Here is a 19,314-nt window from a genome sequence, read left to right as displayed (position 1 = left end):
TGATTTGCTACCTAGCCGACATGAAAGCGTAAACATCGATGGCATTTCAGCTGAATTAGGTAAACCCTTCTTGGAGGACCTGGTAAAGACACGATTTTAATTCTGTGGAGTGTTTTCAGGGTGTTCAAGCATATTTTTATATTTTTAGCCCAGGATGTTGAAACAGTACCAGCAGACTTCATACGTGTGACAATCTCCTCCCTGCAATACATGATGCAGCAGCTTCAGCCCTCATTAAAGTGTTCACGTCTAGAGACATGATCTCATATTAAAAGTTCAGATCTTTTGAAGTGAAGGCCCATATTGTCTCTGTGATGCAGAAGGACTGTGGATCAGGTGGGGCTGCTACCTCACATGTGTTTGGGTTGTGTAGATGTATTTTGTTAGCTGAAACTCTTCTGTTGGGTTTCCACTTGTCCAGTCAGAGTCTTTAGTCAGAACACCTTAAAATAGTTTTAAAAAGGCAGCAGAATTTTCATACACTGCACCAAATGGTGATCTAACATCTATTAAGTTATCTTGTCAGGGATGTCAAGCTGAATTTAGCACATGGCTGGCAATTATGGGAAAACAAATAGCTTATTATTTATACAGATGTTTTTTTTTGTCTTCAAACCAGTTCACTCTAAAATTATAGTGAATCTTTTCCCATTGCTAAATATTAAGCAGGTAATTTCCCACCTGGGCCAGGGAGCAGTGTGTGGCCACGTGAGCTGTGCAGCACCAGGTCTGGGTCTGCAGCAGAACCTGCTGATTCAGGATCAGTGTGTCAGCACTCTGCTCTCAGCACTATTGATGTGGTACTTTCTGCCTGGCCAGCCGTGTGTCCGGTTAGGAGGCTGAGCCCCAGGGCGTGGGCCCGGGTGGGGTCCCGGGGGGGGCACCCGTCTCCCTCTCCCTCTGCTCATTCACCCGCATCGATCTGCCGTGTGGCGCGTGTGACGCTCGCAACGCAACTGGAGCATGAAACAGGAAGTGGGAGGAGGGATCTGATTTCTGAACTCGCTCCACTCGACCTCAGGCGACGTATTTCTGTCAGGGGGGGTCAGCATGCTGACAGAGGGGCTTCTGGGCCTCTGCCGCGAGCCATGGGTTTTGGTGCCCCTGGAAACCTGTCTACCGCCCCGAGTCACCAACGTAGCGTGAGAAAGCAACAGAGACGTTACGTGTCTTGGGCTCAGAGCCCAGATGGAAGCGTCCAGAGAAGCCAGCCAGCTGCACGTCATGTTATTTTGTTTCCTGCTGATGTAGGACAGTCCAGCTACGGTCGAGGCTCCCAGTAGCTTTTCTCTGTGAACATCAGCACAATCACACAGTAGTGATGGCTGAGAGGGGCGGAGTCATGAAACATTTTATTTCAGATTTCAGGGTTTGCTTGTTTTTAATGGATTTGCTAAGCAGATTTATAGAGCTGGAACTGGTCTATGTTTGTATTAGTCTATGTTGGTATTGGTATATGTTAGTATTGGTCTATGTCAGTCAGTGTTGGGAACATTACTTTAAAAAAGTAATTAGTTATAGTTACTCACTACTTGTTCAAAAAAGTAACTGAGTTAGTAACTGAATTACTCTATAATAAAAGTAACTCATTATCAGAGAAAGTTTTTGCTATTTGCGTTACAGTTAAAAAAGGTATATGCCAATGAATAAGGATTTTTTTGAAAAAGCAGTTTTTACAGTCAGTTGAAATGATAATATCCCAAATCTTTGTAAAAAAAAATAAAAATAGTAAACAGTTACACTATATAAAGTGCATTTACATCTATCAAATAAAATTAAATTCTCTCAATCTGAGACAACTGTTTGTTTCGGCACGCGTGTAAAAACACTGGCTCTGATTGGCTACCATAACGCTGCCTTAGACAATCGCTTACTGACTTGTTAAGTTAAACAGGTGTTACACCGAGAACCGTGATCTATCGAGATCTGTTACTTCTCACTAGTCTGGGCAGTGGTCCGCTCGGATTACTGTTAGTATATCAATATATAGTAACGCACCGCTTTTAATGACCAGTAACGTCAACGGCGTTGTAACGACAGGAAAAGTCATTAATTAAATTATCCCGTTACTAACAAAATGACGCCGTTACCTAACGCCGTTATTTTTAACGGCGTTATTCGCAACACTGATGTCAGTACTGGTCTATGTTAGTATTGGTCTATGTTAGTATTGGTATGTTAGTACTGGTCTATGTTAGTATTGGTCTATGTTAGTATTGGTATATGTCAGTACTGGTCCATGTTAGTATTGGTATATGTTAGTACTGGTCTATGTTAGGATTGGTCTATGTTAGTATTGGTCTATGTTAGTATTGGTCTGTGTTAGTATTGGTCTGTGTTAGTATTGGTCTATGTCAGTATTGGTCTATGTTGGTATTGGTCTATGTTGGTATTGGTCTTTGTTAGTATTGCTATATGTTAGTATTGGTCTGTGTTAGTATTGGTCTATGTCAGTATTGGTATATGTTGGTATTGGTATATGTCAGTATTGGTCTATGTTGGTATTGGTATATGTTAGTATTGGTCTATGTTAGTATTGGTCTGGTAGTATTTGTCTATGTCAGTATTGGTCTATGTTAGTATTGGTATATGTTAGTATTGGTCTGTTAGTATTGGTCTATGTTAGTATCGGTCTGTGTTGGTAATGGTCTGTTAGTATTGGTCTATGTTAGTATTGGTCTATGTTGGTATTGGTATATTTTAGTATTGGTCTATGTTAGTATTGGTCTATGTTGGTATTGGTATATGTTAGTACTGGTATATGTTAGTACTGGTCTATGTTAGTATTGGTCTGTGTTAGTATTGGTCTATGTTAGTATTGCTATATGTTAGTATTGGTATATGTTAGTACTGGTATATGTCAGTATTGGTCTATGTTAGTATTGGTCTGTGTTAGTATTGCTATATGTTAGTATTGGTATATGTTAGTACTGGTATGTGTTAGTATTGGTCTATATTAGTATTGGTCTATGTTAGTATTGGTCTATATTAGTATTGGTCTATTTTACTATTAGTCTATGTTAATATTGGTCTATGTTAGTATTGGTCTATGTTAGTATTGGTCTGTGTTAGTATTGCTATATGTTAGTATTGGTATATGTAAGTATTGGTATGTGTTAGTATTGGTCTATATTAGTATTGGTCTATGTTAGTATTGGTCTGTGTTAGTATTGCTCTATGTTATACGCTGATAGATCATTTGAGGATGGAAGTCTTGGACTGAGGTGAAGTCTATAAAAACAAAACCGACAACATTTCAATGCTTTAAAACCAAACAAATTAATGCAGTATCCAACAAAACAGGCATGTTGGTATTGATTTTAGCATATCAAAATAAAATAGACAGAGACATCTTCCCAAATGGGGGGGGGGGGGGGGGGGGGGGGGTGGTATTTCAACTGCAGGTACCTGCTGTCTGTTTTTGATTTGGCGGGTGGCAGGACTCTATTGTCCCGATGAATGTGCAGCAGCGCGGCGTCCCACGGCCCCAGTCCTGTGCATTTCTCCATTTCTCCTTCGGGATGTCTTTCATCACAACAAGCATGCAGAGAGGTCTCACAGGCCAAGTCCTCCACATGGACAAAGCACTTAGCTTATACATGCGTGAGAGATAAAGGTCTGGGGAGGAGAGCTTACTTAAGCCCAGATCAGCCCTGCCTTCCCTCTGTCCATGGTTTCTCATAAGTGCAAATGTTTCTAATCTCTCTCTCTCTCTCTCTCTCTCTCTCTCTCTCTCTCTGTGAGTCTCTCTCTTTCTCTGTGTGTGTGTGTCCCTCTACCTCTCTCTCTCTCTCTCTTTGTATGAGTCTCTGTCTTTGCGTGTCTCTTTCTCTGTTTGATTCTAACTCTGTCTCTCTCGCTCTTTCTCTCTCTCTCTCTCTCTCTCTCCCTGTGTGAGTCTCTCTCGCTCTCTCTCTCTCCCTCTCCCTCTCTCTCCGCGTGTCTGGCTGGCTCCTCTTCAGTCTTCCACTCCCAGGTGCCCCCCCCCCCCTTCCACCCCCTGGTGCAGGTGATCGTGTGCCTCGCTCTCCTCTGACTGTAGCACTTTTCCTCGTTCAAACGCCGGCGTGGCAGAACACTTCTCGTAGGAACACTATGCTCTCTGCACCACCCCCCCCCCTCCCCACCAGCACCACCCTGTTCACAGCGAGCTTTCCCACATCCCCCAGGATCTCTCCGTCAGTCCTGGATGGTGCGGGCGGGGGAGGGGTGGCGGGCGGCTGCCTGGGGCTGATAAGGTGATTACGGGGAGGGTCCAGTCTACGTGCTGCTTCTCCTTGTCTGAATATTTGCACAATTGCATTATGCCGGGCTGTACCGCTGAGAACCAAGCCATCTGGAGCAGCCAGCCCTGGTCTAAGATCCTCACTGCAGGTTCAGTGCATTTCAGCGCTTGTGCGCTCGCACGCACATTCCAGCACGCACACTTTGCTTGGCACACACGGTCTGTGGGCTGTATTGTTGGCTCTGTGGTGTTGCTGAGCTGGGGAACTAGCTGTTGAGGCAGACAGGATGATACTCGCAAGTCTCCTTCAGATCGTGGTTCTCCATGTGCCTGTTCCATCCAAAGCTGGCGTCTGAGCAGGCCAGAACACACACGTGCAGGAAAGAGGATCCGTAAACCCCAAAGGGATGCAGTTACATTCATATTTATTTACATTAAGCTGGCATACAGTCAAGTCGGTGATCCAAAACACAGATGCTGGAAGACACTTCAGCACCTTGGAGAGCGCCTCACGGCCTTGCAATGGAGAATATGCTTTTCCTCAAAGATGGGACACTGTCACTTTGTGTGTGTGTGTGTGTGTGTGTGTGTGTGTGTGTGTGTGTGTGTGTGTGTGTGTGTGTGTGTGTGTGTGTGTGTGTGTGTGTGTATGCGCACATGCTTGCATGCATACTCTGCAGGATGGAGATGAGGAGTGTGTGAGGTGAATGGTAATCCTACTCACACTGTCGTTCTGGAGTGTGTGTGCTTCAAACCCTCCGTTCCTCTTTTCTCCTCCCTGTTTTCTCCACACTTTCATGCTCACTTTGTTGGGACTGAAAGAAAACATTAACTTGCTCACCACTTCCAGACTTTGCAACCATTTATGACGGGTAGCACCAACTGGCTAACCAACCATGGCAGATCTGATCCAAAGATCAATATGAGATAAGATTGGTGGTTGCAGGTATCAGACTTCTCTGAGTAAGATTTTGCAGTTTGTGTTTTTGCTCTAATGAATACCGTTAGGGCGCTGTCACTGTATTACAGAGGGGAGGGGTGTGTTTTGTTGACATCTACACACACTGTTTCAGAGCTGCTTGCCCAACTCCTGCTAATGCTGTAGCGTAGCTTTCTTCTGGAGCTCCAAGCCTGTGGTAGTCACTGTTTCTGATGTAGGGTTTCTCCCACGCCAGGTTCCCGGAGCTGCTACAGTAGCCAGCACGGCCACCTGGCCCCCGAACTGAGGCCCCTGCAGTCCCCTGAGCACCACATTGAGCCCATTTACGAGGACCGCGTCTACCAGAAGGGCCCCATGAGGAGCCTGAGTCAGAGCCAGGGGGACCCCCTCCCCTCCGGACACACCGGCACCTACCGCACCAACACAGGTGAGTTCCCCCGCCGACACACCTCTGCAGTCGCCGGACACATTCCAGCCCTGCTAGGGACCTGCGAGACTTCCCACGGGACTTCCTGCAAGGGCATCAAAAACCTTGGCAGGACGTTGTGCCAGGACACAGCCGAGCGGTGACCTCGTTAGTGCAGGGCTGGATTTAAATGTGTTACGCCCAAGTAATGAGCATGCGTGAGTGCCGTCTATTATAAGCAGTCGCCTCATTGGAGGGCTGGGGTGGGGGGCGGAGCATGAGGGGGCACTACTGCAGCCCTTCATTATTAGCATGTCATTTGGTTTATCTTGATTTCAGTATAGCATATAGTAATGTACAGCATGCTAATCTGATTAGCAACTAATTATTTATGTTTTTTATTCTGACCCCATTTTGCAGTTTCCTCAAAGGTATTAGTCAGGGAGAATTAAGAAGTAATGGCTTTCCTACAAGAGGAGAAAAGATTAAAGTAATCATTATATTATGCGTTTTAACTCGTATTTGAGGGGCGCTCTTGGGAATATGAGTATCTGAATTCATTTTAATGCCAACGTTTGCATCTTTTATCTAATGGTTACATTTCAGCCCCACATGTTATGTCATTAATCCAGCACATACTCGTGAGCGTGTTGGAGTATACAACATCTCGTTTGAGTTATTTCTCCACTCCTGCTCATTGTCCAGTTTCTTCACCACTAGCCTCCGTCTGTATGCGACGCACCAAAGACGAGCCCATCTGCGCTAATCTAACAGTAACACAGGCAAACTGGGCCAAGGTTACGGCAGCAGAAATAGAGCGCGGCTCGGGGTCCCACGTGTGGGCACGCTCGTAACTCCGGTTCTGAAGACCGGAGCTGCATGTCGGTTTTCGTACGTCGAGGGCGACCGATGCTCTGGAACCTCAGTGCCCTGTCGTGTCTGGTCTCAGTCACATGTCTCCATGGTGCTGGTCAAATCCACGTAGCCCATTTTAACGGGTCGACGGGAAGGAGATTTCCTCACTTGATATGGCCAAGTGTCTTTCTCTGACCTCTGCAAAGCAAGGCTTGTAATGGTTTCCGTGGTTTCGATGCTCTAAATGGTTGCCATTGCCAACTGGCTTGGAATTTTCAGCAGACTGACGAAAACGTTCCTTCTTCATCTAGAGACTGTGAATAACATCACTCACTCTCTCTCTCTCTCTCTCTCTCTCTCTCTCTCTCTCTCTCCCTCTCCCTTTCCCTCCTTACAAATCACTTTTACATTTTCTTCTGATCTTGAGAATGGTGATTGATTTTAAACAGGCAGTTCCCAATACATTGAGAATACCTCTACAGGTATCGTAAAAACAAACCTTTCAGATGTTCCTTTGACCTGAGTAAATGACTGGCTGCATGACTTCCTTCCTTCAATCATGCAAAGACTTACAAAGGCGTTGGGATTTACCATTGAGGTTTCTCGTGCTATGCTACATAACTGCTTACATTATGAATGGAAATGTATAATGCATTAGTTTCTGATAACACATGTGTTTGGTGACTACATTCCAGTGCCTCTGACACTGAGATTATTTGTCAAAAGTGATGTTGTATTTTCCATTTTGGTCTGGCGCTCATTAGGTCTCTATTATTTCCATCATGGTGGTTTGTTTGTAGTCTGATTAAAGCTGTAAGTCACTCATGGGACACCATTATGTTTCCACGGAAACACGATTGGATCCGTAGGCTGGGCCATTGCAGGTGTAGCTCCTAGTGGCGGTGCTGGAGGGCGTCGGCGAGGGCAGACGGAGGCGGAGCTAATCTGGGCTGCGTGTTGGGCTTTCACAGCCTGACCGTGAGTGCGGAGACGAGTGTTGGTGGAGACTGTGGTGTAGTGTGGTGTGGAGGAGTGGAGAGAGATGAGGGACTTCACCTAGTTTACATGGGTGCACAGGCCTTAGCCAAGGTCAGACCTCTCTCTCTCTATCACTCTATCACTCTCAATCTCTCCCTCCTTCTCCCTTCCTCACTCTCTCTCTCCCTCTCTCTCTCTCATTCTCTCTCTGTCTCTCTCTCCCTGTCAGTCAATTTATCTCTCTCTCACTCACTCTCCCTCTCTCTGTCTCTCACTTACTCTATCACATTCACTCTCTCTCTCTTCCTTTCCGCCTTTCCTTTCTCACTTTTTCCCTTTTTCTTTCACTCTTTCTCCCTCCCCCTTCTCTTTCACACTCTGTACTTCACACTCTCTCTCTCTCTCTTTCTCTCTATCTCTCTCTCTCTCTCTCACACACACACATACACACACACACACTCAGCACAACACTCATTTCACATCATGAATTACAGGTTATATCCCTGGTTTCAAATTAATGAATCTATCAAAAAAGGCCTATCAAATGAATCTATCATATAAGGCTGCGTTGTGGTGTGCTATCAAGGCATAATAAACGTGAGCCATGAATGAACAGAATGAGAATACTCAACAGATTATTTAGAATTGGAACTCCGACGAAGATCGTTATAGATGAATTACAGGTGATTTTTTTCCCAGCACTCTAATTTTAACTGTGATTCAGAGTCTAAGTAGATTTCAGGCAGCGCTAGACAACACAATTATGTCCAGATTACCACATGTTGCTTGTAGTTAAAATCTAGCGGTTGTCTGCTGTTATTGACAGGCGCCATATGGTAAGACTAGAAGGCAGACCAGACATGTGTTCAGATCCTTTTAAAAGGTTCTGCTCGGCTTCGTCTGCTAGAGACACACGCTCGGAGCGTCTGCTGCCCAAGATCCTGCCTGCTCTTACTAAGTCCAAACAAAATTCAGCAGGGTAACAAATTCAGCTCAGAGACAAATCCCCCACCCGCCCTGCGCAGTTGCCCTCTCCCAGGGCAACAGGCAGCTGAGCTCCATAGCGAATGCAGTGTGAGACAACCCTGGCTCCACGCTCAGTGGGCTGGACGCCCAGACTGAGGGGAGGAAATGGATTCACTTAGCTAAACTGTGGCTGCTGCTCGCACCAGAATGCTTTGCCTTAATAGTGGACCACATGCATGCATTGTGTCAAATTAATCACTGCATTATAATCACTTTTTGGGTTTAAATAATTTATTTGATTGAATATACTTGACCTGGATTCATGTTTATCACAGAGGTTCATTCTTCAGATTTGTTTTTCTCAAGCTAGTGTATTTCTGACAGAGTGGTCCAGTCGGTCATCTAGGGGAAGTGGAACTGGGGCAGTAGGCACACACCTGTGTGACATCAGAGTGACATCTAACAGCACACACCTGTGTGACATCACAGTGACATCTAACAGCACACACCTGTGTGACATCACAGTGACATCTAACAGCACACACCTGTGTGACATCAGAGTGACATCTAACAGCACACACCTGTGTGACATCAGAGTGACATCTAACAGCACACACCTGTGTGACATCAGAGTGACATCTAACAGCACACACCTGTGTGACATCAGAGTGACATCTAACAGCACACACCTGTGTGACATCAGAGTGACATCTAACAGCACACACCTGTGTGACATCAGAGTGACATCTAACAGCACACACCTGTGTGATAGAGTGACATCTAACAGCACACACAATGTGTGATAGTGATATCTAACAGCACACACCTGTGTGACATCACAGTGACATCTAACAGCACACACCTGTGTGACATCACAGTGACATCTAACAGCACACACCTGTGTGACATCACAGTGACATCTAACAGCACACACCTGTGTGACATCAGAGTGACATCTAACAGCACACACCTGTGTGACATCAGAGTGACATCTAACAGCACACACCTGTGTGACATCAGAGTGACATCTAACAGGACACACCTGTGTGACATCAGAGTGACATCTAACAGGACACGCCTGTGTGACATCAGAGTGACATCTAACAGGACACACCTGTGTGATAGAGTGACATCTAACGGCACACACCTGTGTGACATCAGAGTGACATCTAACAGGACACACCTGTTTGACATCAGAGTGACATCTAACAGGACACACCTGTGTGATAGAGTGACATCTAACAGCACACACCTGTGTGATAGAGTGACATCAAACAGCACACACCTGTGTGATAGTGATATCTAACAGCACACACCTGTTGACAGTTGCAAATCCAGTTGCAGACACAGGGCTTAAGCAAAGTCATAAGCCAGTTGTCCTAAATCATCTAAATCTGTACATGCTACATTGGGAAGGAGCAGAAAGGTGTCCTCGTGAACATGGTTCATGATATTGTCTACATCTTCAGATAACACGATGCAGAGAATTATTTCAACAGCTTACTGGGTGTTGCTGAAATCATTTAACGTTCTGATTCTAAACCCCGATCGAGAGACAAAATCAAGGAAATGTATCCAAATTCCTTTGGCGATTGCATGAATAAAATAGGTTTTAAAAGGGTGTTAGAAGCTCCATTTTAGATTGTGGGTTATTCAGTCTCTGTATTGTGTATGTGGAGATGTTGGTGAAAACACAGGGAAACAGAAGATTAGGTTTCTTTTTTCCCCTAATAGAAGAGGAACCATTTTACTCCATGTAATTACTGTATATTGTGTCCTGAAGTGGAAAGCTTATATTTCTCTGTGGATTTGTGAATTTCACTCAGGATTTTGGCAGGACTGCAGCTGTGTTTGTCAGCCAGTGCGGCGTTCTTCTCTACGCCACACAGACGACACGGCTTCTTGGCCCTCGGGGGCCCCGGGAGCTCCGCTGTGCCCGTATTGGGCTTGTCTTCAATTAAAAACACGGTTAAAAGCAGAAAGCGGCGTAATGATTGGTTTGTGCTAAGAGCTTCAGATGAAGACGCGTGCTAAGCTAATAGCGTCTTTCACGCCGCCCCACTGTCGTCATGGCAGCAGGACCCGCCCTCGCGCGCCTCTGAAATTCAAACTTAATCGAGTCAATTAGGCTTTGATGTGCGAGGCAAAGCTTCACACGCGCACGTGGACGACACCGTGCTGGAAACTCTCGTTTTGAAAATGAAAACGGGATTAAACCCCCACCCCCCCCTCCCCGGAGGAAGATCTGTCTCAGAGGCCGCCTCCCCCTGCCCCTCCCCCTCTCTCCTTGCTCCTGTTCAAACACCACCAGCTTCCAGGGAGGTAACCCAAGTGTTGTCATGGGGACTGTATCATCAAAGAAGACTAACATGACACAACTTATTCCAAAAGGCTGTTTTGCATAAACCTATTAAGCTAATTCACACACGCACACACACACTCTCTCTTTCCCTCCCACCCTCCCTCCCTGAATGTTATATATGCTAAATAATGTTTTTTGACACTCGAATAAGACCATGGCTGCTTCTTTCTGAAGGAGATAGTAAACAGACTCTTTTACCCCCTCCACCAAGTTTGAGACTGTAAAATGGCTCTTGAAGAGAGAAGACATGAAATTAAGGAGCAGACACCAGCGTTGGTAATCATGTAGTTCAGAAACCTCTGCAGTTCACCAAGGAGATCCACCGGACACCAGACTTGACCAACGGAATATTTCACAGAGCAGAAAAGAGAAGTGGAATGTGTATTTATTTCCCTCAAGGAAACGGCATCATCACAATTTGCCCTTGTGGTCATATTGTAAGAATTGAATGCATTAATTTCAGCGATGACCATCCCGTCCGCCCTGCAGACCAGTCCGCCTTGCAGACCCATCACCCTGCAGACCCGTCACCATGCAGACCCGTCACCATGCAGACCCACCGCCATGCAGGCCCGTCCGCCCTGCAGACCCATCCCCCTGCAGACCCGTCCCCCTGCAGACCCATGAGCCCTGCAGACCTGTCCGCCCTGCAAACCCGTCACCCTGCAGACCTGTCGCCATGCAGACCCATCACCATGCAGACCCGTTCGCCCTGCAGACCTGTCACCCTGCAGACCCTTGAGCCCTGTAGACCCGTCACCCTGCAGACCCGTGAGCCCTGCAGACCCGTCACCCTGCAGACCCGTGAGCCCTGCAGACCCGTCACCCTGCAGACCCTTGAGCCCTGCAGACCCGTCACCCTGCAGACCCGTCACCCTGCAGACCCTTGAGCCCTGCAGACCCGTCACCCTGCAGACCCGTGAGCCCTGCAGACCCGTCACCCTGCAGACCCGTCACCCTGCAGACCCGTCACCCTGCAGAATGCTGTCGTGAGGGGCCGCTTCCACACCACAGTGCTAGTCAGGTCGTGTCCCAGAGCCCCCTGGGACCCTGCGGTTCTTGACCAGGTCGAGCAGGCCTGACCAGAGCTTTGCTGATGTCAGTGTGTCCTAGGGGACAGGCTGGCTGATTTGCATACCACTTTAGCATATATCTAGGATGGATTAGAGCGTTTGATGCATTATTCAGCAGGGTTCACCTGTGGAGGCTGTCCCGCCTCCCTGGGACTCTGTCATTCATGTGCACGGTGACACATGCAAATGATATGCAGATAAGGGACCAGTGAACTCTGGGGCCCTGTAGGGTAGTGAATTTCTGCTCTCAGACCAAGGGCTGATTTGGGCTCGTGAAGAACAGAGTTCAGAGTTCTTGATTACCAGTGTGAGGCAGTGAAATACCGCAGTTTATGCCCGTCAAGCCCTTTGAAAGAAACTCCACTTAGCTTTTAAATTTTCACACATCCATTTATGTGTGTTTTTATATGTGCCATTTTTCAGTTTTTTAATGAATGAGGGAAGAAGACCTACAGTGAAGACCTGCAGATATGAGCAGAGTGGCTCAGCACACTGGGGCAGGAAAAGTGCCTTATAAAAGTCATCCAATAAATGAGTGGTAAAAGTCTACCCTGTAAAAAGAGGGCAGTTGTACAGGCGGCACTCGGCAACTTTCTCTCATTTTGGAGGGATTTGGAAGGCGCCCCGGTCTCCCTTCGCTCCTGTGTCCAGATGCCCAGTGAAGCCACCAGGGGGCAGACCCCATCACCAGGATGGCGCCCACAACCTGGTCTCCAGCTGCCAGCGGAGGGCATATGACCGCTGCTCACATTTTCAGGATGAACACTTTTTGAGGGATGATTGACAACTGGGGCAGGGAACTGGGAGTGAAGCCTCATGAGTCCCCTGGGCTTTTGTGTTTCTGCCCCAGGTGTGACTGGTGTCGTATTGCTGCAGTCTGACCCCACTGACGTGACCCTCGCACGTGGTTACGTGGCCGTAATGGCACCAAGGTGGTGACACATAGAAACCGCTTCTCGGTTAAATGTGGAAAGTGTGGCTGGCTCCGTTTGTCACCCGGCGTGTGTGAGCGCGTGTGAGTGCGTGTGAGCGCGTGTGCGTGTGGTGTCGCCCTGCGGCGCCCCATTCTGCGATGCGGCCTCGCTAACGAGCCGCCCGTCTGCCCGAGCCGTCCCCGGAGGGAAGAGGATCACGTACGCGCAGACATCAAAAGCGTCGGAAGGCTAGCCGGCGTGGACACGGCGATCACGGAAGAATGAAAGAGGGGAAAGGCTTTTACAGTCGGTCCTGATGTGTCTGGATGTCAGCGGGGTCCTGGCACTGTGCCTGCGCCCGTCTGCGAGTCTAACACTGAGGATGAGGATTCAAGGATTTGGAAGTCAAGCTGTACAGCACGATGCCATTGCAAGGATGAAGATACACGGAGTCTTCCTCTGTGCTCTCGTGTAAACAGGCCCATGGTGTTCCCTCATCTGGGCTTTTACACGCCGCTGTTCTGTTGGTAAACACAGCCTTGGAATCAAATTGGGATTACAGAATAAGCAAACAGGGCCGTGTTATCCAAGCGGCATCATGTAGGTGTGGGTCATGAAAGGCGAGAAGACCCGGCTAGGGTCGGGTTGTGTTCCGCCTCTGTGGGCACCGCCCACAAAGCCCAGTAGCAGCAGGCAGATACAGTCCATCTCTGATATCTGAAAGGTCAACTCACGGGAAAGAGCAGCTCATTAGCCAAACGAGCAGAATTCTGGGATTGAGTCTGGGCTGGGAGCAGTGTTGGCGACAGCCTCGCTGGCCATGACGGGGGAGGGTGGTGGCAGATGTTGACCTCTGACCCTCAGACTAGCATCCTCTGCATGTTCAGCTTTCTCCTGGTGCCTTGTGGGTGTTGCAACCCGGCGTCTCACGGCACGGAAGGACCTGTGCCTTGGGCTGCCCGCGGGCCTGGACTGGCAGTGTCGTTCTGTGTCGTTCGCCACAGTCTTGGCCCACCTTGGGAGAGGCAGCGCGTGCTTGTCTGAATGAACTGACGCCCTCGTCCGGCAGACGGGAAAGCACTGGCGCTAACGTTGCTTGAGCGGTCGCGCTGTACCAAACGCGGATCAATGCGGTGACATCTCCAGTGTTTATCTGGAGCCCGGCACACCGATTAGGTGTGAAAGGTGAAGACTCAATTAAGTGGAGAATGGAGACTTCACTGTAATTGAAAATGGCTCATTGTCCACAAGCTGCTGGTGACAACAGAGGTTTGCAGAGACTTTCGGAGGAACCCGCGTCTGCTGAGAGGGGCTCAGGACGGTTGGTAAATAAATAATCTCAAGGTCAGCCGCCTCATTCCGATATGAGCGGGTTGCTGTGCGGAGCACAAGCGTGAGGCAGCCATGACTAAGGACCTGTGTATGAAATTAAACATTAGGAGTCTGTTGACCTGTGGGCCAGAACAGAAGATGTTATGAATGGCATCGCATGCTCGGTGCCGCCTGCTTCGTTGCTTATCAGACAAAGTGCAGTTTCCTCCTCGTTTTAGCAACGTGCTGGTAATGGTCCTTGTTTCTTTGTGATTTCTACTTTTGTAGAAGTCTCTCGTGCTCCGTGCTGTGGGTTGTTCTGTGTCAACTCAGTTAAGATAAGCTAATGGTGACCTTAGGTCACAGGAAGGTTGTTCTTTTACAGAGTAGTCAGTGGTACCGTTCTAACCATAATGATAAGTTGGACTTCAGATTGTCCGACAGACAGACACACAGACACACACACACACACTTTCTCACACACACACACACACACACACACACACACACACACACACACACACACACACACGCACACACACACACACACACACACACACACTCACTCACACACACTCACACAGGCATCTGTCACTGACATATGAAGCAGAATCCTGCTTAGGCTGATTAGATTTGCTTGGCAAAAAACCTGCCAAGCAAACACCGATGCGTATTTTAACCATCACCAAAAGATCCATTAATTGACTCCAGTTAATGTGCACACTCATTTTTTATGCCCTCATATTTGCAGTGGTAAAGAAATATTTGACATCTTTGTTAATGGCTAAAACCCAAGGAATTTGCCCCTATTGCTATTGAGCAGTGACTGGTGCTCTGCCCTGATTGGACAGCAAACCCGGAGCATCATTCCTGTCTAACATCTGAGTTACAAATATGTTTATTACCTAAGTCATTTATTTTACTATTTTTTTATAGCTGAAATCTGTTCCATGCTATAAAGACTTCAGGACTTAACAATTCTAATAGTTTGCTAAAATATCTGTTTGTTGAAACCTTTATGCCCTGGAAAATAATCAGGTTTTTCAAGGGCTGCTGTTTATAGCTTTCAAATAAAATGTCATTATATTTTAGTCATGGCTTTACGGGTGGTTCAGTCCTGCGTCAGATGTTCATCTCTTCAAGCTGCTGGTCCTGTCTGTCCCAGCAGAGATCCAGTGTCATTTTCTCATGCTCCGTCCCACCATATATACCGCCCACACCCCCGACCCCACACCCTCACCCCCACACCCTTAACACCCTCACCCCCTCGACCCCTCACCCCCACACCCTCAACACCCTCACCCCACACCCCCTCGACCCCTCACCCCCACACCCTCAACACCCTCACCCCAAACCCCCTCAACCCCTCACCCCCACACCCCTCGACACCCTGACCCCCACACCCCTCAACCCCGCACCCCCACAACCCCACACCCACACCCCCTCAACCCCTCACCTCAACACCCTCACCCCACACCCCCTCGACCCCTCACCCCCACACCCTCAACACCCTCACCCCACACCCCCTCGACTCCTCACCCTCAATACCCTCACCCCACACCCCCTCAACCCCTCACCCCCACACCCCTCGACACCCTGACCCCCACACCCCTCAACCCCGCACCCCCACAACCCCACACCCACACCCCCTCAACCCCTCACCTCAACACCCTCACCACCACCCCCTCGACCCCTCACCCCCACAACCCCGACCCCACACCCTCACCCCCTCAAAACCCTCATCCCCACCCCCACACCCTCAACCCCTCAACCCCACACCCCTCGACACCCTCACCCCTACACCCCTCGACCCCGCACCCCCACATCCCTCTGACCTTGCAAACCCATTACTCTGGTACCTGCTGGCCTCCACCGAGCATGTGTAGCCTTCTCACGCTCTGCGTGCCGGAGATCTCCAGAGAGTGTGCTGCAGCTCGGCTGTGCCCCGTCGCCAGACTCCGGCCGGCCTGCTCGGATGTGCTCGTGAGCTTCCCCATCCGCTACGCGTGCCGTAGAGGGGACCCAACCATCCATCGATTGCCTGGCCCGTCGGATTTATGGGCTCGGACTCCGTAGCTGTCTGCACGAGCCGCCCCATTACCGTGAAGTGGATTCTGTCCACCTCCTGCCACCACGGATTCCGTTGTTATTTATACATTTTGTTTTAAAGCAATAAGCCCATATGAGCGGTTTTCATTTTAACAACAGTCCACAGAGGCCTAAGAGAGCCGAAATTGCAGGGGAAGCCGTGATCTCTCCGCCGAGCGCAGAGTCGTCTGCTTCCAAATGAGTCGTTTGTTCGTCTCTACGGGTTGAATCAAGCTGTTTCACCGTCTCTTCAGATTAACACTAATTTATTGCTGATAACAGGGGCACTGAGAAGTAAGTTAAGGCCGCTGTGTTTTAGAACTGCCATCCGGTTGCTCATGATTTAGCACTTCTGGTACAGAAGTGTTTCCCACACTGCCACCACGGCCCTCCTCCCCTCAGCCCACACGCTGAAGTTCTTCTATTATACCTGCCCATATCCATTTTAAGCATTTGATGTTTATGGTGTCTGCAGTTTCTGCTCCTTTAATAGTACATTGAATCGCTTGAATGGCTGACGTCTGAGCACCGGAGCTCGGTGCAGGTTGCAGGTGTGTTTGGGGTGTACTGAGTACGTGGGCACTGTCTCCAACTGGACGTGAGGGACTGTGAGACGTCTGTGCTTGTGCATCCATTGATCTGTCCTGTCTCTGTCCTGTCTCTGCGTCTACCACCTCTCCCCCTACGCACACCTCCTCCTTTTGCTCCATTGTGTTGTTGTCTGCACCTCCCATTGATCCTCTCAGACCTGGTCAACCAGTTTTGTGAGCATGTCCTGAACTTTCTGCTTTGTCCCTACTCTCCTGCCGTAGCCCCGTCCTCCCCCGGTGTCGACTCCGTACCCTTGCAGAGAACGGGAAGCCAGAATGCCACGGGGACGTACCCACGCGGGGGCTACACCACAGGCCCGGCGGGCAACTACGCGGACCCCTACCGCACGCTGCCCTACTGCTCCTCCGTGGAGTCCCCGTACAGCAAGTCAGGCCCCGCCCTGCCCCCGGAGGGCACCCTCGCCCGCTCGCCGTCCATAGACAGCATCCAGAAGGACCCAAGGTAAGTCCCTGCAGAACTTCCTGCTCTGGCTGACCCACCACTGACAGGAGATGTATGTGCTGACCACAGATCAGCAGGAAGTGGAGTTAGGTACCTGCCCCCTGTGGCATGCTGAGGAATGTGTCCTCCCTGGCGGGGTGGGAGGGGGTCCTCCCTCTTGGGCTGGGCCAGCACCCGACCAGATTGCGTATGCCTCGGGTTTATTGCCGAGTCGACAGAAGGAGGCTCGTGCTAGAGGTTCAGGAATGCTCTCTGCAGCTTTTCCTGCTCAAGCATAAACTTCAGACTTGCAGAAATGTGGTGGAAAATGTTTGTTTTTTCCTCCAACATAGATTTTCATGTTTTGATAAAGAAAATGCAATTCACTTTATCATTATGTAATGCACTCCCTGATCTATAAGCAATTCCATGTGTTATTACAGAGTGTGTGCGAAAGAGCAATCTTTCTCGATATTTCTGTCTCCAAATCGATGTATGTAAGAAAACTATCTGTGGTTAATTATGCATCTGTCTCGCAACAGTGCATGACCAAAAGAGAGAAAGTGAAAACTTTGAAGAGCAGATGTAAAGGCAACGTGGAGATCCTTCAACTTGTTTAGTACATAATTTAACGAGCGGGAAAAACTCATAAACATTGTAAATATGTAACATCCTTTGCCTTCTGTATGTCTGTATGTCAGGTTTTTTGTTTGTTTGTTTTATGCTGGATGTGAAATTATACAAACAAAAAGTGTTAGCAGTGGAAGCTATAATTGAGTCAACCATCAGTTATCTGTGACCACGTATTTTCAAATCCCCTCAGACGTCTATAACCATCAGGCATATGTTCAAATCTCCTTAGATGTCTATAACCACCAGGCTGTATGTTCAAATCTCCTCAGATGTGTATAACCACCAGGCTGTATGTTCATATCTCTTCAGACGTCTATAACCACCAGACTGTATGTTCAAATCCCCTCAGATCTCTATAACCACCAGGCTGTATGTTCAAATCTCCTCAGACGTCTGTATCCACCATGCTGTAGGTTCAAATCCCTTCAGTCATGAAATAAAATAGCAAATAACGTATTTTCAGTTGAAGCTTCACTTGTACTCTGTCAGGTCATTGGCCACTAAAATAAGTCCTTTCCCCACTTTGAGATGAAAGTACGAATCTCCACGGAAGGATTTTGCCTGTCATTGGAAATGGATCTCTAGCCTGAACCCAAATAGCACGTAAATGATTCAACTCTGAGCACTCTCTTTCAAAAGTGATCTAATAAAATAAGTTAAATTCACTCATTTCTTTTTATGGGCTCCACTGCGCCGAATTAATCAAGCGCTTGGCAGTTTAAGCTCGTCTTTGAGCCCGTCTGTATTTATTTGCAACCTTTCGGCTACAGCTGAACTCCTTATACATTAGTGCGTTTTGATGCCTCAACACAAGTTGATGACGCGCAACACACTCCGTGGCTTGAGCAGCACACAGACGGTTTTAATTGGATGGCCACGATTCCATGTCGAGGTCAGACAGAATGAAGACCACCCAGCCCCAAGGAACCCCCTCCCCCACCCCCTACCCCTCCCAGCCCCCCGATCTGGTGCTCACCGCACTGGAGTTTCGGAGGTCTTTGGCAGTGCTGGAGCTAATTAGCAGTGATGGGTCAGGCCTGGTGCAGATGCTGCTGAGAGCTGAGGGTGAGGCTAATGATGCCCAGTGTGGGTTCCTCTTCTGCCGCGCCTCGCCTCGACTTGGTCGAGGTTCTTCCGTGCAAAAAACAGCATTTATTTATTTACGTTATTTCATGCTTTGGCCGCAGGTATTTTTAAAAAATTCATTTTCAGACGTCTGCATTTAACTGCTTCTGTGAACTTCTCAGTTTGACATTACTCAAAATGTCTCTCACAAATTCTAAATTGACGGGTGATAAAAAAAAACCTGTGATGAGGCCCTGCCATGGGTCTGCTGCCTCTGCCCGGCCAGCGGGGCCCTGCCCTCGGGCACTGTGGGCCGGGTCGAGTGACTAAAGCACTGGTCCGGCAGTGGAGTGAAGACGGGAGCTCTCTGCTCTATTAAGGTACGAGGTGCCTCAGAGCAACAGTAATGGGAACCATTTAGCCTGTAATGGATCCGAGCATGAAAGGGGTGGGGGGAGGGGCGCAA

The 19,314-nt window shown here is 48.4% G+C and overlaps 1 protein-coding gene across 3 annotated transcripts in view; it reads left to right on the top strand.

Moving 5' to 3' along the window:
- The window catches only part of LOC143519673 (catenin delta-2-like), a 174,380-nt gene that overhangs the window by 97,658 nt on the left and 57,408 nt on the right, over window positions 1-19,314 (top strand). For all 3 annotated transcript variants that reach the window (XM_077013347.1, XM_077013348.1, XM_077013349.1), the window contains 2 exons: window positions 5,401-5,592; window positions 16,931-17,171. In XM_077013347.1, coding sequence (XP_076869462.1) covers window positions 5,401-5,592; window positions 16,931-17,171 — 433 coding nt within the window. The remainder of the gene's footprint in view (window positions 1-5,400; window positions 5,593-16,930; window positions 17,172-19,314) is intronic.

This window comes from Brachyhypopomus gauderio, chromosome 7 (assembly GCF_052324685.1).
Source record: "Brachyhypopomus gauderio isolate BG-103 chromosome 7, BGAUD_0.2, whole genome shotgun sequence".
NCBI lineage: Eukaryota > Metazoa > Chordata > Actinopteri > Gymnotiformes > Hypopomidae > Brachyhypopomus > Brachyhypopomus gauderio.
The sequence above is the reverse complement of the archived record's forward strand: the minus strand, read 5'-3'. Positions and strand labels throughout refer to the sequence as shown.